Below are 25,607 nucleotides of genomic sequence, written 5' to 3'. Positions count from 1 at the left end.
GAGAGAGGGAGAAAATCTCTTACTTGTGCCAAAATTAAATTCACCAGGCCTGATTTTCTGGGCCAGGGCCCGTGGCAAAGCCATCCAGCCACTAGAGCACCGAGGGGCCGCTTCTAAGAAGCTGTTGCTGAGAGTGAGCTGATTACAGGAGAATTCTCCTTTTTTGGTATTTTGTATACCATTCTTACTCCTATTTTTGGTCACATCTGTCCTATCTCTTATTTTTAAAGCCTTGCTTTTACTTTCTCTCAGGCATTTAAAAACATTTCCATCTTGGGTGGCTAAGATGGTCCATTCTCCCCTTGTCCAGAAAGGAAAATTACCACCTACCTGCTTTGTGGCGAGAGAGGATGTTTCTAAAGCAGTTGGAGCGTCTCCAGAGAAAGGCCAACTTAATATAGAGTGAGATTTTGTTACTAATGGGTGAGATTCTCACCTTCAGAGAGCCTATGAATTTTCTCTGCAGTTATGCAGGATAAGGGGAGAAATAAGGCAGCTCCAGAAATGTACCATGTGTGAAACGAACCTGTTATGGAGTCAGTCGTGGTTATGGAATCAGTCTTGGTTATGGAGTCAGCCCAGTTTCTTAGGTTCTTTTCCTCTTACCAGATGGATGTGAGAATCCTGGAAGGATTTTCCAGGGACCACTTCTGTGCTGGGAGGTAGCTTTCTAACGAGTGGCTGCATTAGATATGCAGTCCCTGTGTTGGTTTCAGAGAATTGAGGGTGATATGTATGTGCTCCCCGTCCGCAGAGCTGCCCCGGGGGAAAACAGGACCAGCAGATGCTCAGGGAAGGACGGAGTCCCAATGTGAGATCTGGGGGCAGCCTTGGGGCTGAGGAAATCTTACTTCACTCACAATGAAAGAGGAATTTGAGGGACGCTTGGGTGGCTCAGTTGGTTAAGCCACTGCCTTCGGCTCACGTCCTGATCCCAGGGTCCTGGGACCGAGTCCTGCATCGGGCTCCTTGCTCAGCAGGGAGCCTGCTTCTCTCTCTGCCTCTACCTGCCACCCTGCCTGCTTGTGTTGTCTCTCTCTCTCTCTCTCTCTCTCTCTGATAAATAAATAAATAAATAAAATCTTTAAAAAAAAGAAAGAGGAATTTGAAAAATCCACCGACCAACATACACCTAAGTTAGGAATTCATTTTAGGCAGCTTATCGGTGTTACAGGATATTCTAGGAGCAGAGCAAAGCGCTAGTGAGGTTCTCTTGGGGTGTGAGGCTGCCTACAACCTTGTCCTTGTGAGTGGGCAGAGCCTGGCAGAGAGGCATCCCAGCCTGCTGTGTGGATACCAGCCGGGTTCTTCTGCCACGCCCTCCGGTGTGGTCCGTGTGAGCTCAGTCTCCAGACTAACAGAGCGTGTCTCATCGCTTCGAGTACAGAGAGCTTTCTGCTAGGTGTCTTCACCCTCTGGACTTACGCATATGTCTCCCCTCTTTCTCTTTTTTTTTAAAGATTTTTTTATTTATTCATTTGAGAGAGAGCATGTACACATGTGTGAGAGCTCAAGCAGGGGGAGGGAGGGAAGGGAAAGGGGGAAGCAGGCTCCCCACGGAGCAAGGAGCCCGATGCGGGGCTCGTCCCAGGACCCTGGGATCATGACCTGAGCCGAAGGCAGAGGCTCAACCCACTGAGCCACTCAGGCGCCCCTCCGTACTTCTTTTTTAACTTCATTTATTGAAAATGTCTTATATATTAAAATGTCTTACCTTTTTATTAATAACAGGGGCACTGATCACGATCTCTTCTTTTTGGGAGGAAGACTTGTTTTGGGCGTAAATTACTGAACTACGCCGAAATTTAGAGAACCCCTGGCATCTCACACATGGTCTATGGCCTATCTCTGCCCCTAGACTGGTGCCAGACTACCCACTTTCCATTTCGGACATTTTAGTATCCTGACACTCTTGTGCCTGCTGATTGCTGGGTTTTATGCCTGCCGGCGTCTGCCTCCACTGTTTCTCGCTCCACAGCGCCGGGAGCTGGAGCACAGGATGGCTTGGCTTGCAGGCTCTTGTATGCAAAGTAAAGATCTCGAAGCTCTGAGTGCCGAGGGCTGGAGAGCTGGGCAGATGGAGTCTGAGGACAGACCGGCTGCCGGTTACTCCGGATGCCCAGAAACCTTCGCACTGACTTCTTAACTGGCCTCATGTGCAGCTGGAAATTCTTTGTCTTAGACTTGCAAGTCTTCAGCCCTGTAAGCTGCTTCCTACGCTCCCAAGTCCCTGACCAAAAATAAAAGCATGTCCTTAACCAGAACAACAAAAGCAGTAAAGCTAATGTGAGAGCCTCTGGGTCTTGGTTGTAGCACAGACACCTAATACGTCTGAGTGTACTTTGATACTGTTTCTTTCCTTCTTTCTCTTGTGGAAGACATTGCTCCCTCCCTGTAATCCCCCTGGTCCATGGACCTGTAGAAGTGAGAGGACGTGGGAAAAGCTGGGGGTGGGAACAAGGCCTCCAGAGGGGGGTGACCAATCGTGCGCTGGGTACTGGGCCCGCTCTGGCGCTGTCCAGGTGGTGACCACTGCCCTCTGGCCAGGAACACACAAACGCTTTTATTAGAAGCACTGTGTGCTCCGATGGCCACGGTGCGAATGCCACAGAGCCCGAGGACACGGCCCCTGCCTTGGGTCCTTGGGTCCCTGGGGTGGAGGTGGGGCCAGGGAGTCCTGTGGGCGTCACGAGGTGTCCTCAGGCCCATCTGCACGTGGACATGGTGGCAAGGTTCATGAACACGTGGCCTGCACGTATCCCTAATGACTTGCCAGGTGCATGGAGGATGCACTATTAGGGATTAATCAGTTGAAGTGTTAATGAGCTCCAGACAGGGTTTGTCTCTGTTCTCTCTCACCATCCTGTGTTTTCTCAACTGGTGGCTGCTAAAGGGACAACGGCCATGACATAGGGGACTTTGTGGAATCTAAGCGAGAATGTGTGGACGGACGGGAGTAGGAGATGTGGATGAAGGCGAGGGTCAGCTGTCCTGGCCGCCGCAGAGCAGGAGGAGGCCGGATGAGTGGACTCAGTGATCGGGAGGCCACAGGGACCGTTCTCCTGCCTGGGTAAAAGCCGGGGACAAGTTGCAGTAGCGTGAGGAGAAGCCGTAGGGGGAGGAGGGGACGGCAGGTGTTTGTTCTTCCAGGGGAGGTTGGTAAGGAAAGAAGACAGTGACGAAGGGCTGGAGCTGGTGGCCGGACGAGGTGGTGGTACAGAAGGGGGTCTGCGAGCTGTCAGAGCCCTGCTTCCTGTATCTCCTCCTGTTGGTGAGGTGCTCGGCCCGGAGTCCGGCCCCCGCCCCCTGTGGGGAGTCATCTGCCAGTCTGTGTAGATAAATTCAAGGTCCTAGCTTTTCCGTGTACCTTCCCTTCTGTCTGGGAATTTTCAGCTATTAATCGGTCATTCCTTGAAATCGAAAACTTGGCAAACCGCATCAGTACTTGTATGTCTCAGATTCTGCTCTAAGAGCATTTAGACATTGTTTCATCCGTGCCCCCAGAGCCCCTAGCCTTGACTCCAGTGGAATCACCTGAGGCTTCTTAGAGATGCAGACTCCCAGGCCCTTCTCCAGGCCTCCTGCACCAGAATCTTCATTTTCGTTAGATCCCCAGAGGATGAGAAGCATTGATCTAGAGCAGAAGTTCTCAAAGTGCGGTTCCCGGACCCGCAGCACGGGCATCACCTGGAACTTGTTAGAATAAAATTCACAGCCCCACGCTGCACCTGCTGAATGGTGGTTCTCAAACTTTGGTGCAGCGGCAGCACCAGGAGGGTTGTTAGAACACTTTGTTGGGCCTATTCTCAGAGTTCCTAACCATGTGCACCTCTGCTGAGTTTCCCCGTGACGCTGATGTCACTGGTCAGGAGCCGGCCACCTTAGAGCACAGCCGGTGAGGTGCCTCCGAGGCTAACCCCCAGGGAGATGGGGATGGTGACACTCGGGACTCACTCGGGCCCGCAAGTATCTCCCATCCTTGGATTCTAGGAGGCAAGAAGTTTGGAACATTCTGGTTGATGGCGTAGTTTTCATGTCAGGAGACGCTGTGGAATCCTGGGTGGTTCTGGTGCTTTCGGGGGCCTCAGAGTCGGCCGTCCGCGGGGTTCAGCGCGGCTGCATGGAGCTGGAGGTGCAGCACCCGCCCCTAATGGAGAAGAGGGACGGAGGGTCCCTGTTTTCTCTCCACCTGGAACGTGAAAGATCAAAACAGCGTGACTGGCAGAGACGCAGCGTGGAAGGCAGAAACCAACATCTAAGCTGTAGCCCGCCGTGTTTCTGGTGTGAAAGTCACCAGGGTGTGTTTTTGGCAGCTGGCTGGTTTTGATCTTTCAGTTTGTGTTAAACTTAACTCAGGATCAGCGTGGGTTCCCCCTCTTCCTTTTTTTTTTTATTTTTTAAAGATTTTATTTATTTATTTGACAGAGATCACAAGTAGGCAGAGAGGCAGGCAGAGAGAGAGGGAGAAGCAGGCTCCCCGCTGAGCAGAGAGCCTGGTGTGGGGCTCGATCCAGGACCCCGGGATCATGACCTGAGCTGAAGGCAGAGACTTTAACCCACTGAGCCACGCAGGCGCACCCCCTCCCTTTTTAATTAAACAAACCAGCAGAGTGGTTCTGTGGCCAAAGGCGGCGACCTGGGTGGGAGTGGGGGTGGGGCGGTGCATGCTGCAGACCCCAACCAGCACCCTCGCCGGCCAGGGAAGAAGTCTCTGCACTGACCCTAGAAGCGAAAGTAACCTGGATGGTTCTCCTGATGAACCGCTTGTGTAACAAGGAACTAGAAGGGAGCTCCGATATAGGTGGCCCCTCAGAGGGAAGCCCGTATTCAGCATCCCAGCTCCTCCTGCTCGGGTCTTGGAGGGTGAATCTGTCTCTGGCAGCGAAATGCCGGGACAAGCTGTGGCTTCAGCCTCTCTGCTCAACTCTGATTCTTCTCATTGGGATTTGGGGACCAAGTGGGTAACTTAGCCCTGCCTAGCTTTGCCAGTCTGTAAAACGGGGATAACTGCACCTACTTCTCAAAATAGTTGTAAGGTAAGGGTTAAATGACAGCAAACCGCCCAGGGCCATTTAGGGATTTAGACCATTTTACCCAATACCATCTGCTTCTACAAAAACCTTTTTGCCTGCATGCCCATTCTTTCAAATAAGTGGTCTTTGGAAAGCACATAGAAAGCTTCTTTGAATCCACCAGGCACACTGCTGCCTCAGTGCCTTCAGTTAGGAATTCCCTCTGCCAGGAATATTCTCCCACCGGCTTCTCCCCCGGCTCTGTGGCCCCCTCCCTCCCCTGCTTGAATGTCACCTTCTCAAAAGGTCTTCCGACCTTGATTTGAGAGTCCCAGCCCCTGAATCATCATAGCACCTTTCTTTGTAAGGTTTGTTGTAACCCCAAGCCGGAAATAACTCTGCAGCCTGTGACAGGTGTCTTGATCCGCCGACTGTAGTCTTGCCGGACCGTGCAGCCGTGCTCAGCGAGGAACAGGAGTGCACTGTTGGTGCCGCAGCACGGATGGCTCTCCAAGTAGGGAGCGCTCACTCTCCAGGCATATAGGAAGGCAGCCACAGAGAGGAGTGCGTGCCACAGGATTCCGGAGATGTACAATTCTGGGGAAATGAAAACTGTTCTCTGGTGACAGAAGTAGATCGGTGGCTGCCCGGGGACCGAGGAGCTGGGAGATGGGGCTTGTAGAAGGGGCACAAAGAAACTTTGAGGGGGTGGATATGTTCACTGTCTGGATTTGGGCGATGGTTTGATGGGTGTGTGTATCTATATGTCATAACTTACCAAATTGTATACTTTAAAATGTGTGTAGCTTATTATATGTTAGTTATACCTTAATAAAGTTGCTTAAAATTTGTTTAAGCTCTTGGATTAAGGCATTGCCATTCAGTAGAACTTTTGCATGGGTGGAACTGGCCAGTATCTGCTCCCACATAATAAGCCAGTAGCCCTGTGGAGGTCTTGAGCACTTGAAATATGGCTGTTGCAACTAAGGAGCTTGGTCTTTAACTTGATTTAATTTTAATCCATTTAAATGTGAGCGGGTACGTGTAACTGGCGCCTAGCACACTGGACAGCACAGGTGTATGGCCGTACCCGCTACCGAGCACACCTAGCAACACCACCCACACGCCCTCCTGGGTCTTAGGCTCTGGCTCCCGGAGAGAACTGGAGGTTTCCAGCAGGTGGTGACTGTTTCATACATACTTATGCTTAGTAATACTGAAACCTCTGTGAAGAATTATGCCCTTATTTGAATCAGAGAGGTCTGAGGTCTTTTTGCAACCCTCCACCCCGACAAGGAGGTGCTGGGCCTCCTTGTGGTTGGCCTTTCTTTGAAGCCTTGCTTTTACTTATTTGACTCTGTGATTCATTTGCTCACGTTAAAAAGAAAAGTAAAACTCCACGGATCTCACAGTGTCATCTGCCTCTGAGGTTTCTCATGAACGAGACAGATTAAAATAAACTTCCGTGACACAGGTAAGTCTCAGTGAGATTCTTTAGCTGTGTTTTATATAGGGATACATTGGCCTCTTAAGGACAAGCTGATTATCCCCAAAGAGAATTGGACCCTGTTAAGGATTTTGGAGGGGAGCCCTGGGAAGACCTATTCTTTTCTAGATTCATAGGCCTGGAGGTAGGAAGTCTGCCCAGTGACTTTCCCTGTTATGATTCTCTCGTCTTGTGCTGCTTCTTAAAAATAGCTCTGATAAGAGAATCCTGTCTGGGATTCTCACTTGGCAGAGCCATCTTCCTCATTGCCTAAGTCAAGGAGGTGGCAGCACTGAGGTTCTCAGGCAGGGTGTACAGTGGGACCAAGACGGAGCCTTGGCTAGGTCAGCAGCAGGTGGTCACCAGTGACCAAGCTAAAGGAGCAGGTGAGGCGGTGCCCCTGGGAGCTCAGGAAGCATAAGGGGGGAAGTGGAAAGATTTTGTAGAGTATGAAAGGGACTAATAAGCAGGGACAAGGAATTTTAAGACACCCCCCCCCAACCACAGAAAAATAGGAAGAACAGCACGGAAACGTGGCTGTTGGATGGCTATGGCCCCCCCACCCCCACGCATCTCCTTGTCCGTGTCTGTTCCCCAGTCAGGTGGCAATCGAGTTCTGAGGTTTTCTTGCTCTCCGCTCGCTAGCCCTGTCTACCCCACCAAGTGAATCATTTTATTTCTCCTTGTGAGATCACAACCCTTTGACTACTTACTGACTCATCTTGTCAGACTTTTCCAAGTGAACCCAGGAAAAGTGAAGACAGGAAGAGAGAAGAGAGGGTTGTTACTTTCAGGATTGCCTATATGCAGGGCACCTACCTGACTCGGAGAACATGCGACTCTTGATCCCAGCCAGGGTCATGAGTTTGAGCCCCATGCTGGGTGTAGAGATTACTTAAATAAAAACTTTAATCAGGGTGCCTGGGTGGCTCAGTGGGTTAAGCCACTGCCTTCGGCTCAGGTCATGATCCCAGAGTACCAGGATTGAGTCCTGCATCGGCCTCCCAGCTCCATGGGGAATCGGCTTCTCCCTCTGACTTTCTCCCCTCTCATGCTTTCTCTCTCTCAAATAAATAAATAAAATCTTAAAAAAAAAAAAAAAGGTGGGGGGCCTGAGTGGCTCAGTCATTAAGCACCTGCCTTTGGCTCAGGTCAAGAGCCCGGGGTCGTGGGATCAAGTCCTGCATCGGGCTCTCTGCTCAGCATGAAGCCTGCTTCTCCATCTCTCTCTGCTTGTGTTCCCTCTCTTGCTGTGTCTCTCTCTGTCAAATAAATAAATAAAATCTTAAAAAAAAAAAAAAAAGACTGCCTATTTGCTGTTGGTATTAGATCCCTAGTCAGTAGCAGTGATTGAGCTTAGTAGTCTATAATCAGATCATGCTAGGAGTTTCAGAAAGTCATGTTACATGATACATGTGTTAAAAAGTAAGTCAGAGCACAAGAGAAAGCCCGGTGCTTGCTGGCACTAAGGAAATATTCTGGTTGGATTACCCAGGGATGGTTTAATTCTTCCCATAGGTCATAAAAATTTCATTACTCATGAATTGAGGCCAGGGCTGCTGAGCACCAGGATGTGTACTGGTTTGGGCTGTTGTTTTCACGCCTGTGGGCCAGAACAGAAGATGGTTCGTTCAGCTGTGGCCCCGAGGCATAGGGGACTGCCCCAACACACGGAGAAAGAGCCCGACCTTCATGGCGCAGGGCGCTCTTGCCAAGACAGAGCACCTGGGCTCCTATGTGCGTGTTCTCCAGCCCAGGCAGAGACGAAAGCCGTCATTTCCTGGGACGCTCACCCTGAGTCAAAACATGGAGCCTTAGAAGTGCAGAGGCCCGTGTCCAGGAGGACGAAGCTGGATTAATGAGTCAGTCCGTTGATGGGGATTCTGTTTATATTTGTAATTGTATATTTTCTTTTAAAAAACCAGCTTTATTGAGGTATATTTTACTTATCATCTCAAGTATATAAGTCAGTGATTTCTGGTAACTCTGCCAAGTGGCATAACTGTGACTATACATCGGTCTGGAGATGATTTCTGCTCCCAGTAAGGTCCCTCCAGTCCTCTCACAGTCAGCCCCCAGCCCCAGGCCACCACTGATCTGCTTTCTGTCTCTTCTGTAATAATTAAGCTAATTATTTTCTGACTAGAGAAGTACTGGTTTCTTATTTTAGATCATTTGAATAACTCCAGCAAGAAAAAGCCACCGGAACGAAGGCCAGAACCCCCTTGGTCCATGTGGCACCTGGACGTCCCTTCTCAGCATTGTCTTCCCTGTCCCTCTGCTCATGTGGCTGCTGTGGGCCTCTGCCCACTTCTCCGCCCTGCTCCTTTTGCCCGGGATAGCTCCCCCCCATCTTGCAAAACGAAATGCTCCCTCTTTCAAAGGTGTGTCTCACATAACTCCCAGTCAGCAAAGATTTCCCTGGTGTCCAGGCTAAAAGTAATTTTCTTTTCTCCGGAATTCTGTGGTGGTTTAGCTATGGCGCTCCGGAGTTCTCACAGGGCGGTCTGCCTACTTAATTCCGGGCTTTATCTTTCCTATTAGCCCACGAGTCCCCGGGGACTGAGGTTCTGTCTAATCCATCGTTGTCTGCTAACCCTCTGTGCCCCTTCAGCTTCACCTCCTGTCACTCCCTAAGGACCCTGTGCGTCTCCTTGGCAGCTGTGGTGGCTGTCTCGTCCTGGTCACTGTAGGCTGTGGGCCCCACGCACGGCATCAAGAGTGAAAGCAGAGCCAGCCGGTTGGGTAGCCGTCGGTGTCCACTCCGCAACTTTCCAGTTTCACTCTAGATACCAAAGCTTAGTTTCTCTCTCCTGGACCTGACTCCTGTCCATCAGTACCTGTGTTCTTACTTGAATTAAATAGAAAATGGTTTTAAAATACATTTATAAACCAGACTCTGCGTTCTTTCCCCTGCTGGAGAGAATCTTGTTTTCCTCGCTTATTCATGCGTACACTCATACTTACACATGCCTCTTGTAACAAACCCACTAGACTTCTTTCTAGTAATAAGATTTTTAATCTGCAAGCACCTTGCTCTTTTCTCTCCCCAACCTACTGTATAACTGACTTGTGCTGGTGGCTTTGATGCTCCCCTTGGGGCTGTGTTTGCTGCCCTTTCTTGCACTTGCCTCCTCCAAGATGGCGCAGTGTTGGCTTCTCTCTGGGCAGTGTTCAGGACCAAACTGATCTGCGCCTGACTCTTAGCCATGGCTCTTTGTGATCGTGTGGATGAATGGGCGGCACCATGAGGCTCAGTAACTGGGACAGACCCCTCCTTCCCAAGCCCAGGTTAGCCTGCGTGGCCGCTCAGAGCCAAAGTCATTGTCTCTCTCCAGAAGGAGCCATTGGTGTCTGCACAGAGTGAAATACACTGCATGTGTGATGTCTTGGACTTTCTTTGTTTCATTCTTGGTGTGTATAGGGGCACTTGGGTGACTCAGTCAGTTACGCATCTGCCTTCAGCTCGGGTCACAATCCCAGAGTCCTGGGTTTGAGCCCTGCATCAGGCTCCCTGCTCAGCAGAGAGTATGCCTCTCCCACTCCCTCTGCTGTTACCCCGTGTTCTCTCTCTTGTCAAATAAATACATAAAATTAAAAAAAAATTTTTTTAAATTCTTCGTGGATATATATATTTATTCTTCCTCTGAGATGGCAAGCATTGTGTTTTTATCTTTGTAGGCAGCTAGTTGCTGTCTTTAAAATACATGCTCAGTAAATACAGGATGAACACATTAATGAATTCACATGTTCATTTGCTCTATGATGTTTGCTCTAAAGGTATTAGTGAATCTCTAGAGTCTGTCTCTTATGTATTAGATGCTCCGAAAAATACTGCAGTATATTGATTTCCTCCATGTTTCTCAAGCACCTGCTCTGGGCCAAGTCCTGTGCTAGGTGCCATGGAGAATATAAAATGAGTATGCTCAGAGCTGTCCGTTAGGATAATGGTGTGAAACATGAGACGGAGCAGGATAGGACCTGTCAAGTTCCTGAAGAAATTTTTAAAAAAGAAAATATTGGAGGATTTGGGCGGGAGGGATCACTTCCTGCTGGCAGCTGGATGGGGGGTGTTAATGGAGAAGGTGGCATCTGGGGAAAGCCTGATGGATGGGAAGGCTTTGGACAGGGGGGTGCGGGAGGACCCTCGGCAGGGTGGAACAGATTGAGCACAAGCAGGGAACAGCATGGACTTCCATGTGGCTGGATACGAAGATGAAAAGTGGCGAAGGAGGTTGGACCATGGAAGGTCCCGAGGGCAGGAGTGGGTTCAGCCCTTATCAGGGACACCCCTGGGATGAATCCGACAGCACTGCAGGGGAGGGGTGGGGTGAGGCAGAGAGCAGGGGCCAGTGGCCAGGAGCCTCCTCCAGAAGAGGGGCCGAGAGACCCACCCGGGAATGTGGCAGCAAGAATGGCACGTGGGGAGTTGGTGGAGAGCAGCTGGTGCGCAGGGCAGAGCAGAGAGGAGCCTGGCAGGGGGGACCTGCCAGAGGCAGCAGGGCTGGCGGGATGGCAGCCAGGTGGGGCGTGGAGCCGCAGCAGGCATCCGGGCGGGGGCAGGTGTAGAAGGAGAAGGCGTGCGGCAGCCCCTGCACTCGGCGGGGTTCCTCCCGCCACGGTTTACGGCGGAAACCAGGTGTGTTTGCTGTCAGACGTGATTCACCGGCTCGGCCTTCTGTTCGTCACTGCGCCTCCCAGTCATCCCCGAGACCTCGCCTTAACTCTGCGTCTCAGTGTTCAAAAACCTAACCCTTCCAGCTAATCCTTGCAAGTCCCCGCTGATTCCGTTGTGCCTGGGAGGGCTGCCAGGTGCGTGACAAACATTGAGGTGTGGAAGCCTCGGACCACTGTTACCCAAAGAAGGCATTTCTGCAGCAACAGTCATGAATTGATCATTTATTTGGCAGGATTGGTGGTTTGGGGCAGGCATTGTCACACACCTTTGTAGTAGTTTTCAAGTCAGTTTCTTCCTCCCATTGTGAGGATTCATATGCCGAATAGTGTATGAAAATCAGATCCCATGTTGCCTGAAAAATTGGGCCCAGAGTTGGCTTTCCTATTCAAGGTAATTCTATTAAAATTAAAATTTTCCTCTCCTCGGTGGTAAGAATAAATGCACATGGTTCCAAAGTCCTGACTTGCCTCTGCTCTTTTATAGGCCCACAATCTAGGTGCGTGTATCCCAAAGTGACACACGTGCCACAAGGCCCTGGCAGTGCCAGCTGGCAGTGGTGTTGACTTAGGGCGATGGGCTGAGCTGGGGAGAGGAGAAAGTAGATCTCATCTATGGCCGGGGAGGGACTCCGTGGGCCTCAGAACATGGGGAGCCGGTGCCTGATGGTTCCCAGCCAAAGTTTGGTGTCTTCGCTTCCCACACTGGCAGCTAGCGGGGACAGCCTTGTTCGCTGTGAGTGTGCTCCGCGTGTGTGTCAGGCTTGATTCTGGTCAGTTTAATCTGTGGTGACAACGTGCTAAGCCTCCATCCCTTGCCTTCGTGCTTCAGGGAGAACAGAGGACCTCAAGACCTCCCTCCCTCCTTTTCTCATTTTTCTCCTTTTCCAGCAACACACACACACGTCCCACATACACCCCACACCTCACGTGCACAACACGTGCAACACACACTCGTTTCTTTTCCTCTCTCTGAACATTGACTCCTACACATTCACCAAGAGACAGGGGTCCCCTCGTTCTCTTCTTTGTTCTGAGTTCCCCTGTGGGGGGCTGTTCTGGGGAGATTGGGGACTGCGGGCCTGAGACTTCAGTAAAGCATAGCCCAGGACGTTGGAGCTGTGAGTGAGAGAGGGAGTGTGTGTGTGTGATTGTATTCGGTATCTTTAAAGTGGTTCTGCCGTCGGTGGTTTTGAAATAATTTTTCTTCATAACGATGATCTTTTTTGCAAACTTCATAGTTTAATAGTAGAAGGCTGTTACTTTTGTGAAGAGTTGAGAGACACAGACTTTCTGTGAGTTGTGTCTTTATTTGCAAGGTGAGACCGCCACGAGGAGCGGAGCGTAGGAATAAATAAGGCTGTGGCGCTCGCACCGGCCGGGTTTTCAGGGAAGGTTGATTATTACCAGGTGTTCTCTAGCGTCTTGCTATCCTTTCTTCAGATTAAAAAGGACATCAAATAAGAATTTTGTTTGTTTGCTTTTTAGATTCAGAATATGAACAACATCATCTCCTTCCCTCTGGACAGTTTGCTGAAGGGGGACCTGAAAGGAGTGAAAGGGGTAAGCCGTCCAGGACCCGGCCTGTCCAGGCATGACACACATGCACCTTCCTACTGGATGGCAGGACAGCTGCTTGCTGCCTCAGTTTCCCTCATTTTGCTATGTTGGCACCACCTTTCGGCCGTACTGCTGGTGACCCATGGCCTTTCTGGTCATCCTGCTGGTGCTGTCAATGTGGGAAGGGCAGGAGGGCGGGATGGGAAAGAAGCTCCTTTGGGGCTCATGAGTGGTTTTCACCCTCTGTCAGCTGAGTGGAGAAGTCTGTGCAGGGAAGGGTGGTATTCTGGCCGGTGTGTCGCTGGTTGACCGCTGGGCAGAAGAGGGTCCTTGCAAGGATGTAGTTTCCCGGCAGGAAACTCTGCACCAGTAAGGCTCCAGCCGACTTTATGTTTCTGTCCGCCAAAGGACGTTCCTTGTTCAGGGAGCGCCTTGCCACCAGTCCGCACCGAAGCTGCGAGTTGTTGCGCGCGCAGGTGAGGAGAGGGCGGCTGGAGTGGGGTCTGTAGCAGACGCCTAGCAGTATCCGCTCCGGCCCGTCACCAGCACAGGCAGATGTGTGATCCGAAGGGCAGGGAATTGTGTCCCGGTTCTTAGATCAGATTCTCTGGTTGGATCTGCACGTGATTCCCAGTCACATCTGGCTCATCCGGAAGCTGAGGCTGGCCAGTCTCTGCGACCTCTGCAGGGACCTCTCAGTATTTCGCTCGCAGAGCCTGTCATGCAGGGCACCGGGCCTGGCGAGCCGTTAGGACACTGAGGAACATTCCTCATCGTCCCGGGCCAGGGTCCTAGAGAACACGTCTGTCGAGGGCAGGGCGCATAAAGCAGAGGGACACACATGCGGGTGGGGGGGAAGCGTGATGGGGCGCTGCTTCTGCGGCTTTTAGTAAGGCTTAAAGCCCTGAGTCTGGGGCAGGAGTGGGAGATGAGTCCAGGGTGGGGAAGACTAGTTCCTGGAAGGCCTCAGATGCTGGGCTGCGAGCTTCGGCCTTGTCGTAAGGCCAGTGAAGAGCCAAAAAATAAAAAATAAACCTTCCCCCCAAAATGAGATTCTTTCTTACAAAAGAACCCTGTTAAAGGGCACATACATAGGTAGGAACCACTTGATAGAATTTCCAGTGGCTCAGTATGTGCTTTTGAGCCAGGCTGTGTCAGAGCGTACGAGGTCCCACGTTCCAGATTGAAGAGCGGAGTCAGGAGACCCCAGGAGAAAGTGAAGGGCTTTGATATCGTTGTTGTTGGGCCCAAATCAGGGGTACATCTCTCAGGGGATATTCCCCTGTTCATTGAAAAAGTCAGAATCCCCCCCCCCTTTTTTTTTTTTGGTGGAGAGAGGTACTAAAACTCTTGCGGATGAGATGTTTCTCTGGGGAGAGTGTAGGTGACACACCATGGGCCGTGGGTTCATATGCACTGTAGTGGGCAGCGCGTGCGCACCGGGGTTGTCTGCTTCCTCTGTGTGCGTGTGGCATGCTGCTGGACTCACTCAAAGCCTGAGCTCTAAGTTCTTTATTTTTTGTGGGATCGTATACATCATTTATTACAGAAATTAATGCTCCTTTCAGGACTAGTCTAGGAATAAGTAAGTTGTCTTGCCCAGAAGTCAAAATTAGTTCTGTTTAATTTATGCCTCTCTGTTTACAGGATCTGAAAAAGCCTTTTGATAAAGCTTGGAAGGACTATGAAACAAAAATGTGAGTGTTCTCTTTTTTTTTTTTAATGCAGGTAATTGGAGATCTTAATTTTAAATTGAGCTTTAATTGCTTGAAGGTATTTTCTAAATAAACCTTTGCCCAGGGAAGAATCCACTTAAACCCGTGTTGCTGGGGTTCATGACGAGGCCAGATGCTTTCACATTCGGCCTCTAAATTCAGCAACACTGCGGACCTCTTCAAACGAGTTTTTCCTGGTCCCTTTTCTGCAGTGTCATAATGGTTACAGAATGTAATTTTCAGAAAAGCTAATTGAAGGACATTAAGGTCAGGTTTTGTCGAGAGAAGTTTCTTTCCTTTAAAAAAAAAAAAGTTGTCCCCACTTTGTCCCTGTTTACGGCGGCAACACCTTTTTTGGACTTCATGTTCCTGGTGATTTGCAAGAGTCGTCTGCTTTCGGCTTTGTGTCTGACTTTCCCTGAAACACCAGTCCCTTGGTGTAGAAAGAGAGAAAAGAGAGATTGTTGCAGCTCCCCGCATTAGCCTTATCTGATGACTTGGTCGGTGGGTTCTTGGACGCACAGCACCGTGTCCACTGAGGATGGGACCGCTCCTGGTCGGCTCCGGGCAGTGCTCGGCACACTTCAGATCACAGCCCCTCCTTCCGAGCAGGGGAGGGTTTGCTCGCTGGGATTGGGCTGGTGATTGTGGGGATAGTGGTTTCAATTACTGTAAATACTTGAGAGACAGAAAATATTTTTAAATGTCTCATGTTTGCTTTGTAATTACTGTGCGTTGGGTAACAATGTAGAGTTTTCTGAGTGGAAATAGAAACTTCAACATGAAGCCATCTGGTAAAGCGAGAGGTGTTAAGAAGAAAGCTGTTCCAGATGTAGCTACAAGTATTTAATTGGACTTGGGATTTGTGGGGGGGGGGGTCGGGGGTGTTATTTTTAAAACCAGCCCTGGGGAACACCTGGGGGGCTCAGTCGATTAAGTGTCTGCCTTCAGCTCACGTCATGATCCCAGGGGCCAGGATCAAGTCCAGCAACGGGCTCCTTGCTCAGCGGGGAGCCTGCTTCTCCCTCTCCTGCCGCTCCCCCAGCTTGTGCACATGCGCTCTTTCTCTCTCTCTGACAAATACATAAAATCTTTAAAAGTAAATAAAATAAAAATAGCCTTGGGTGAAGGATCACAAAGCTCAAACCCAGGAATACCAAACCTTTCATATTTGTCCCCTCCTGGAAATCCTGAATTTCCATGCCCAGATTTCCATGCTCAGAGTTGTTTGGCTCCCCAGATTCCAGATTGCACCCATCGCAGGTACTCACAGATGAGCACAGAGAGAGGGTTAGAGTATCTGAAGGTCTCTTCAAGCCAGAGAAGCTCCTGGCCCTTAGTGTCCTGCCTCTGGATACGGAGCAGTGCCTCGACAGGGAAAGGACCACCATTCCTTCTTTATAGACAGACGCCAGGACTCGGTGGTTTGCTGCTGGTCAGCTAGCGAGAGGGTCGTTGAGCCAGTGCCAGGAGGTGGCTTCCCGTTCAGCCGCTGCCGCCGCCCTCGAGTGTCCCCAACGAGATGCTTCTGCGCTTTACCGGACCGGGGGAGTGAGGGGTTTAAAGAGGGTTGTCAGAGAGACTCCTCATTCCGAAAGAGAAGCTTTGGAAGGAGAATGAGATCAAATTCTGTACAATGAGAACATATGTAGAGCGGGGACAAAATTACTCACAAAATCCCAGAACCTGGGAGTGCGAAAGCGCCAAATAATTCTCGGATAAATTTTTGAAAGTGACTCTTTGACGTGCGAGATTTGTTCTGCAACGACGAGCACTGTCCTAGTCGAGGCAGAGCCCTGGCAAGACCTCACTCGGCCAGGAGGCGGGTGGAGGGGAGCAGAGAGAACGTGGAGGAGGGAGGGAGTCTCGCGCCACGCAGCCCCCCTTTGTGCTGCTCAGCGGACACACGGACAGACACACGGACAGACGGACAAAGTGCCGCCCTAAAGGAAACCTCTGAGGTGGAGCAGGCTTTCTGTCCTTCTGACCCAGGCCCGGCACAGAGTAGGTGCTTAGGAAAGTATTTTTTGAGCCAGCGCTCAACAAGAAGGGCCAAATTTGACACTCTTAGGACCAAACGCACTTTCCTTTCCAGTAAGTTAAGAGGCCGTCTTATTTCCAAAAGACTCACGCCCGCTTGTGTTGCAGGCCCGGTGACGGGGTCCCTGCAGGCTGTGTAGTCCGGAGTGCCGTGCCTGAGGCATCTCAGCTCATCCTTGCTTTTTCCGCCTGCAGAACCAAAATTGAGAAGGAGAAGAAGGAGCACGCCAAGCTGCATGGGATGATTCGCACCGAAATCAGCGGGGCCGAAATCGCCGAAGAGATGGAGAAGGAGCGGCGGCTTTTCCAGCTCCAGATGTGCGAGGTGAGCCCCCCGGGGCGCAGGCTGCGGCTCCACGTGTGCAGGGTGCGCCCGGGGGGTGTGGGCTCTGGCCCGAGGTGTGTAATGTGATAGCGGGGGCTGCAGCTACAGATGTGTGAGGTGGTAGCCGGGGGTGTGGGCTCCAGCTCCAGATGGGCTAGGGGATGGGCTCTGGCTCCAGATGGGCGAGGTGATAGTGGGGGGTGTGAGCTGCGGCTCCAGTGTGCGAGGGGAGCCCCGGGGGGGTGCAGACTCCAGCTACAGATGTGCGAGGGGAGACCTGGGGTTATGGACTCTGGCTACAAATGTGCAAGGGGAGCTCTGGGGGTACAGTCTGCAGCCCTAGATATGCGAGGGGAGCCCTGGGGGTGTGGGCTGCAGCTCCAGATGTGTGAGGGGAGCCCCAGGGGTGCGGGCTACAGCTCCAGATGTGCGAGGGGAGCCCGAGGGGTATGGACTCCAGCTCCAGATGTGTGAGGGGAGCCCCGGGGGTGCGGGCTACAGCTCCAGATGTGCGAGGGGAGCCCGAGGGGTATGGACTCCAGCTCCAGATGTGTGAGGGGAGCCCCGGGGGTGCGGGCTACAGCTCCAGATGTGCGAGGGGAGCCCGAGGGGTATGGACTCCAGCTCCAGATGTGTGAGGGGAGCCCCGGGGGTGCGGGCTACAGCTCCAGATGTGCGAGGGGAGCCCGAGGGGTATGGACTCCAGCTCCAGATGTGTGAGGGGAGCCCCGGGGGTGCGGGCTACAGCTCCAGATGTGCGAGGGGAGCCCGAGGGGTATGGACTCCAGCTCCAGATGTGTGAGGGGAGCCCCGGGGGTGTGGGCTGCAGCTACTGATGTGCAGGGTGAGCCCCAGGGTACCGGGGTTGGCAGGGGCCTGGTGCAGGTTCCAGCAGGTTATGAGTTCTAGGTGGGCTGTGGGCAGCCTGCCTTCACCGGCTTGTGAACTCCTCAGGGAGCGCACACCTCCCGGAGCCTTCTGAAGGCCCACCAACGCGTCAGTGGACTCCATTTGTCCAATTTCTCTTAGTAGGGGAGCCTGAGTCTCCTGGAGGGTAGGCTGAGCTGAATCTAACACCAGCCATTAATTAAAGGTAGGGAAGGATCTAAAGAAACATCCTGTCTGGTCTCCTACACATACCCAGACTCACCTGGCGCTGGTACGTTGCTACAGTAGTCTCTCTGTTAGTGTTTTTAATGAGGTGTCTTGGTTCCCATTATACCATGGAATCCGTGAGGAGGGCCAGGGAGAAGGCAGCTGGAAAACCTGCGGCTGGGCCCTCGTGGGCTGAGTGAGAGAGAGAGAGTGAACTACGTTCTACAGGAAGCCGAGCCACCTGCCTGCAAAGTGCTTCCCCCCAGACTCACTCCTCAAGGCAGGAGGCCCTTGGGAGCTCCTCTGGTCCACTCTGTTCTGCTGCCTGAGCCCTTGTCTCTGGGGAGGGGGAGGGATAGGGCAGCACTGACGCTCTGGGACGGGTCCCTGCTAGAGGCTGAGGGGTGGAAAATACCAGAAACCCATCCTGAAGGCCTTTGCTTCCAGTCTTTTTATGCCTTGCTTGTGGGTCTTTCTAAAAAACGCCTCTGGAAACCACGCCCAGCTCTGCCTGAGGGTTCGCTCTCCTGGCAGTGGTGGTGAAGCCCCTTGAGCTTGATGGCGCGTGTGTCAGGCCGTGCAGACTTCAGCTTTCCGTGTGCACAGTGTGGGGATGACCGTGACAGCTCCTGAAACGGACCCAGCGTGCTCTCAGTTCCCCTGGAGCAGGCAGCAGCAGAGCTAAGCCACATGGCGCTTTTGGACTTCAGAACGTTTGTTGATTGCAGAGGGAGTCTAGCTTTTAGAAGTGTCTATCTTAGGAGTCTGTTTAAATGACTTTTTATTCCCAGAGCGATCTCTTAACTGGTCCGTGGAGCAGAACCAGTCACGGGATGGAGGATGGGCTACTAGCCTGATGGCCTCTCCAGCGCTCTTCTTTTCTGTTTGCATGGAATTTCTTTTTCAGCCCGTGTGTATCTGTGACTCTAAAGTGTGTTTCCTGTAGACAGTGTTTTTTACATCTAGTCTGACAATCTCTGCCTTTTGATGGGATTGTTTCATCCGTTCACATCTGATGTTGCTATTGATGTGGTTGCATTTATGTAAGTCTGTTGTCTGTTGTTGTTTTATGTCTCTTGTCTTCTTTGTTCCTTTGTTCTTCCTTTGCTTTTTTTTTTTTTTTTTCATTAAGTGAATATTTAGAAAGTTAACTAAGCTCCCAGTCTTACTGTAGAGAGGAGAGTGGATATTTTTAGATCCACGTTGTTTTGCAAACAGACCTCATAGGTAACAATACCTGCCTGGCCCATTTCACACGGTGTTAGAGGAATCAGCCCAGAGGTCTGAGATGGGATGGGAAATTGCTGTCTGTTACACAGATACTAGGTATTGTTTTTGTATAATTGCAGTAAAATTACATAGCGGTATTTTACAAAGAATGGGTTTGGAACAGGTGTGTGTATGTATGTTGTGTTCAGGTTATGCTCTCTTTTTTTGGCTGGTAAGGAGGAAACACATTTGCTTAAACTCTGCAAAAGACTGCTTGTTGAAAAACGTCTAGTGAATTGTGAAACTCAGTTAGTGTGTCTTTGAAGTAAGGGGTGAAGTGAGGGGTGCCACACTGTTTGCTGTGCTGTGCACCAGACAAGTCACCTTTCCCCTCCGGGTCCAGGTGAATGCATCCTGTGCACTGGTGAAATAGTTTGTTGTGCTGGAAAGGTACTGTCTAGAGGCTGGCTCTCAGTCACACACCTGCTGGGCCAGCCCGAACCCCCCCCCCCCAGGGGTGCGGGGGGTGGGGAGGTTGGGGCCTCAGGTGTGCTGAGCCTCGGAGCTCTGGCAATTAGCCTGCCTTGTGCAGAAGCAGAGTTGGAGTCACCAGAGGAGGACACGTCCCATGAAGGATGGCCACGCGGGCCAAACAGAAGTGGGCTAGAATGTGCTGTCCGCGGGGGAAGGAGGAACACTTGAGAAGCAGCCCCCGCAACCCCCCCCTCCCCGAATCTGACATCTCAGAGTGAATAGATGGCCGGACTTGATCATGGTAAAGTTGTTCAACCAGTTCCTCACACGGAACGTCTCAAGGTTCATAAATGCTTGCCATCGTTTAGGTGTTTAAAATTTTAGTTGCCCAAAATCGAATCTAGAAGGATGGCTTTCAGGTGTTTATTTTAAATGTAAAACGAGTTTTTTAGAGAAATTCAGTGTGCCCTAATAAATAGGTAGGAGAGAGCATCTGTGTGTGGGGAATGTATGAGAGATCCTGTTGTTTTTCTGTGATTATAAAAATAGGCTCTTTTAGGGGCGCCTGGGTGGCTCAGTGGGTTAAAGCCTCTGCCTTCGGCTCGGGTCATGATCTCAGGGTCCTGGGATCGAGCCCCGCATCGGGTTCTCTGCTCAACAGGGAGCCTGCTTCCCTTCCTCTCTCTCTGCCTGCCTCTCTCCTTACTTGTGATCTCTGTAAGTCAAATAAATAAATTTGAGGGGAAAAAAAAGGCTCTTTTAAAAATTAGTCTATATATATGAAGTTAAAAATCACCCCAAATTTTACTCACCAGAAGATAAGTGCTTTGACATCTTTCATATTTTCCTCTGTACCTTCATAAAAATAATTTGTATAAACAGGATTGTTCTCTACTGGTGCTTTGTAACCTGATTATTTTGACTCACTCGTATGTCATGGGCATTCTCGGTGCCGGAAAGTCTCTGCTTTATTGGCTTCATGGCTACATAGCAATTTTTGTGTGTGGCTGAACCATACTTTAATTTTCCATTCATTACATTTGGGTTGCCATTTGTTACTTTTACAAACAAGTCTGCACTGAACCTTGTTTTCTAATCATCTTTGTAAACTTTTACAATTATCCTCTTGGAGAATAAGTTCCATAAGTAGAATTTCTGTGTCAAAAGGTCTACATTTTAAGTTTTGACTTAAACATAAGTCAAAGTGAACCATCTTATTAACCACTTAAGCATTTGAGACTTTGCCAAGCATCTTATTTAGTTAACAGTGAGTAAGTGTCAGACCGAGGGAAGGAGAACACGTGAAGGCGCTTGATGTAGGAAAAACAGATTTTGTTGTTGACTGTCTCGGAGCAGCTTCCTCCCTCCGGCTGGAGTCCACGACTTGACCGTGAGCTTCGCAGGTGATGGCTGCGAAGCGTGTGTGGTCAGCAGGGGTGGCCGCTCTTCCGGAGGCATCCAGTCTCAGGGATGACATGTTCTCAGAGTTCTTTATGCCACTTCCTGACAGAGGAGGGGCCAGGGAATTTATGGAGCCTTTGTTCTGTAAAACTTTAGCAAAGACCAAATGGATTTCCTGAGGCTGGTTTTGTAGATTCCTGGGACTTCCCGATATTTTAGTGATCATCCCTGAATTCTCCAAGTTAAAAATGGCTTTCGCTCATTTCGATTTAAAATTTCGTTTTTATAACAATCCCATTTTCTTCAATGCCAGGATTAGAGTAACGTGGTGACAAGAGTCTCAACTACTAAACAGTGGCAGTTAGTGTTGCAGACCATGACCTGCCCGGAGAAGGGGCGGCGGGTGGCGAAGAAGGATGCGGACAGAAAGAGCCCATTCACTCTGACCATCTGCCTTCTCTGTGCAGCTCCAAGAAAATTTGCTCTAGCAGGTTAAGATCCAGCGTCTTACTATTAGGAGTTCTTGGTGCCTTTAGTTAAATATTTAATTACCTGGACATCGGATATTTCATTTGGCACCAAACTGAGAAAAATGCGTAGTTTCTGGTGTTTCAGAAAATACTCACCACCTGCCGTGACCTCTCCCCACAGTGAAAGCTGTCCGAGAAGTGGAGAAGCCGATCTCCGCTCAGAAGCCTGTTCTGGGTCTGACATACCCTTTTGTGTTTTTCTTAACAGTATCTGCTGAAGGTCAATGAAATTAAGATTAAAAAGGGAGTGGATTTACTTCAGAATCTGATCAAATATTTTCATGCCCAGTGCAAGTAAGTTCTTTTTCTTTGTTGTGATGTTATTTCAGCTGTTTCTGTCTTTATGGCCACTTTTGGTAGATAATATAGTGTTGGATCGGGGAAAATAAATACTCCTTTAAAAGTCTCATAAAATGCAGTACTAACACATGCTATTAACACGGCGACTCTTGGAAAAACATGTTAGACGGAAGAAGTCAGACACAAAAGGCCATATCCTGTAGGTTTTTATTTACTTGGGAGATCAGGAATAAGCAGATCTACAGATGAGTGATTGCCAGAGCTTAGGGGGAGTGGGGAATTACTGCTCATTGGGGTAGTGAAAATGTTCTGGAATGAGACGGTGCTGATGATTGCACAATTTTGTTAATATACTAAAACCGCTGGGGGCGCCTGGGTGGCTCAGTGGGTTAAAGCCTCTGCCTTCGGCTCAGGTCATGATCTCAGGGTTCTGGGATCGAGCCCCGCATCGGGCTCTCTGCTCAGCGGGGAGCCTGCTTCCTCCTCTCTCTCTGCCTGCCCTTCTGCCTACTTGTGATCTCTCTCTCTCTCTGTCAAATAAATAAATAAAAATTAAAAAAAATATATACTAAAACCACTGAATGGTATACTTTAAAAGGGCAAATTTTGTGGTTTAAGAATCTTTCTCAATAAACAATAAAAGTAAATAATATAAAAATCTATAGTACTTATCAGATGTACTTACTTTGCTCTTTTTTGCAGAGGGACATGCTATTTGATCTAACACATGATTCACAGATGGTTTTTGTTTGCAAGAAATTAGATGGGGTTAATGCAGTATATTAAAGAAATACTTCCACATATGTGTATTTTTAAAGATTTTATTTATTTGAGGGAGAGGGAGGAGGGGCAGAGGGAGAGGGAAAAGCAGACTCCTGGCTGAGCAGGAGCCCAAGGTGGGGCTCAATCCCAGGACCCTGGGATCATGACCTGAGCTGAGGGCAGACGCTTAAGCAACTGAGCCCCCCAGGCGCCCCGATATATTATTTAACCTATAAAGCAAGTGATAATGCTGAGCTAAAGAGGCGAATATGATAGAGGAGAAGTTTTCATGTTTGGGGCTACCTCATGTACTCAGCTTGGCCAGCACGTGGGCCCGACCTGACCCTCATCGTGCCATGCTCGCTTGCTTGCTTGCTCCCCACACTGCTGCCTGACCGCCAGTCATTACCCAGACCGGCCCCTGGCTCACCTCTTGCTTGCTGAGCGGGTGCTATGTGTCCGGCACCATCCTGGATGCCGGAGATAAAAGAATGTACATCACAGACATAGTCCCTGCTCGAATCAGGTAGGTAGATGGGCTTCAGCAATAGGTTTATGATTGCACATTTGAAACGTGTTCGAAAGTGTTAGAATCCAAGAAAGAATAGAAGGACCTGATTGAGATCAAGATTGAGGGCAGACACAGGATTTTTCTTCTTTTTTTTTTCTCTTCCTGCTGTGTTCTCCAGCCTCCAGACATAGTACCTAGCACATAGTAGATATTCAAATACATTTTGAACTAGCTGTATACCTCTTTGAGGAGACATGTATTTGGAGATCTAAAGGATCTAGCAGATAAGGAGTAGGGAAAGAACATTACAGGCAAAGTCTAGATCTCGGAAAGGAAAAAGCTCAACGTGACGTAAGCATAATGAGTGAGGGGGAGCGTAGTGTGACATGAAACCAGACGGAAAGGCAAGAAATGTGGACAGCCTTAGGAGCCTTGTGAAAGGTTTTAGATTTTATTCTGAGTGTATTAGGAAGCTCTCAAAAGTTTTAAACAGGGGATTCGTTGAGCGAATATTGAGCTCCTACTACATACCAGGCACTATGTGAGGTTCTCGTGGTACTTTGTATACATGAACCTTCGGTTGTGATGGCGTGGATAAGCAGTAAACGCGGGAGAAAATATGTAACAGTTCTAGGGAGTGGGCATGGCTGTGAACAGGTGCGATGGGAGGAGAGAGGGCAGAGTTAATGGGAAACATCTGGGAAGACTTCTCAGTTCCATTCCTGTTGTCATAAGGGACAAAGAGGAGGGGTGCGGGCGATCACTTAAGGACACAGTCCTGCCCCGGCACCATCCGGGAACAGTGCTGTCTTGGCCTAGACTGCTGACAAAGCCAGCTGTTGAGAAGTCCTTGGAGGTTGAATTGCCCCACCTGTCACTTGTCCCCAAACAGGCTGTGTCCCACACTGATGTACCTTTGCACGCACAGCTCTCTTTGCTAGAATGTCCCGCTGCTCCCTTTGTGCCTTCCCCTAGCTTCTGGTCATCCCTGAGTCACCTACCTACTGCTCCTTTGAAGTCGCCCGGTCTTCCCCTGCTGGAATTACTTCTCTTCCTTCTACATTATCGCTAGACCAGCTCTGTATCTCCAGGATGGCATCTTTCACACTGTCGTGTCTCCCACCAAACTGGGTCTTCTCTATGGAACGAGGCCCTGACACTGATCTGTTTGATCTTCAGTGCGTGGTACATGTACCTGGCACATAGTTGTAGCAGTGAGTTATACTGTTGGACTCAGCCCGACTTTGGAATTTGTGATACAGCATTGGTGACTGTGCACAGACACAGCATTGTGTCTGTGAAGCAGTTGAGGTCCAGCAGCGAAGGAAGCTGTGCCGTGTGGTTCGTCCTGGGTTAGAGGAAGGGCTCCAGGCTTGGAGGAAGAGTCTCGGAGGATGGAGAAAGACCCCTAATTTGTAGAATTTCTGAGACGAACTATTTTATAGAGACTCAAAATCCTAGCTTCGTGATTACCATGCAGATGACTTCTTCAGTTCTCATGCTTGTAACCTCGTGTGAGGCAGATTAGGAAGTGGGTCGCTTCCTTGTTAATATTTTATTTCTAAGATACTATTCTGGGATTTCCTTTTTTTCTCTTTATTTTGCCCACACTGATCCGTTGGGTAGCAACAGACCACTTGTGGAAAAGTGAACTAGTTGGCCTTTTATGGGCATGAGCTCAGTAACCTTTAAAAACGATGAATCTTCCATTACTTCCTGTGTGTGTGTGTGTGTGTGTGTGTGTGTGTGTGTGTGTACGTGTGTGTACTGCCTGTTCTTTAGCTCACTTGCACAACTTTGACTTTCCTAATTCCCAGTCTGGGGGATAAAATGCAAAGCTGGAGTGACTCAGCCATTGGACAAAGGACCATGTGGCCGTGCATTGTTTGTTCTGGGAGCTCCTGTGTGTTCCCCAGTTAGCGTTCCCAATCTCCTGTCCTCACCCCACGTGGGCACTGTGCGCCGATGGCCCGGGACAGCCTGCGTGGCCACCACTCGTTCCCCCATGCCTCTGTCTCTGCAGGTATGAAGAGGCCTCTTGGTGTAGACTAGACTCTGGAGTCATGTTTGGTGGTCACCCTTAGAACCGCCTACATATCTATTATCTTTTTTGCTTTTCACTTTCAGTGTTCTTGAAGTATTTTCATGTTCTTTGTTTTTTATTTCATTTAAAGAAAGAAGCTGCCTCTCTGCCCAGCTCCTGGAATAGCCTTAAAATCTGTCTTCTTAGCCTTTGCTGCTGAAGGTTGAGGCTTTTCTTCTCTAATGGAATCTAGAAGTAGGGCAGTCTCTAAAAGGATAGTAAAACAAAAGCAGCCGTGTTCTAAATAGTGGTGACGAATCTTGAGTTCACTTGTTCTTTGAGCAGTTACCCGCTGAGAACCACGATGACCAGCTATTGCCTGGTGTATTTGGGATACGCTATTGAATGAGACTCAGGCTGAGGGTGCAGAGGGCAGGCGGGTCTTGGGCCATGAGGAAGGGGTGCTTTCATGAAGCCTATAGCCAGAGGG

The 25,607-nt window shown here is 50.0% G+C and overlaps 1 protein-coding gene across 4 annotated transcripts in view; it reads left to right on the top strand.

The window, feature by feature from the left end:
• The window catches only part of ASAP2 (ArfGAP with SH3 domain, ankyrin repeat and PH domain 2), a 168,894-nt gene that overhangs the window by 81,480 nt on the left and 61,807 nt on the right, over positions 1-25,607 (top strand). For all 4 annotated transcript variants that reach the window (XM_080813411.1, XM_080813410.1, XM_080813409.1 and 1 more), the window contains exons 4-7: positions 12,661-12,735; positions 14,380-14,429; positions 16,683-16,812; positions 21,730-21,815. In XM_080813411.1, coding sequence (XP_080669537.1) covers positions 12,661-12,735; positions 14,380-14,429; positions 16,683-16,812; positions 21,730-21,815 — 341 coding nt within the window. The remainder of the gene's footprint in view (positions 1-12,660; positions 12,736-14,379; positions 14,430-16,682; positions 16,813-21,729; positions 21,816-25,607) is intronic.

The sequence above is a fragment of the Martes martes genome (genome assembly GCF_963455335.1).
Source record: "Martes martes genome assembly, chromosome: 9".
In the NCBI taxonomy this organism is placed as follows: Eukaryota; Metazoa; Chordata; class Mammalia; order Carnivora; family Mustelidae; genus Martes; species Martes martes.
The sequence above is the reverse complement of the archived record's forward strand: the minus strand, read 5'-3'. Positions and strand labels throughout refer to the sequence as shown.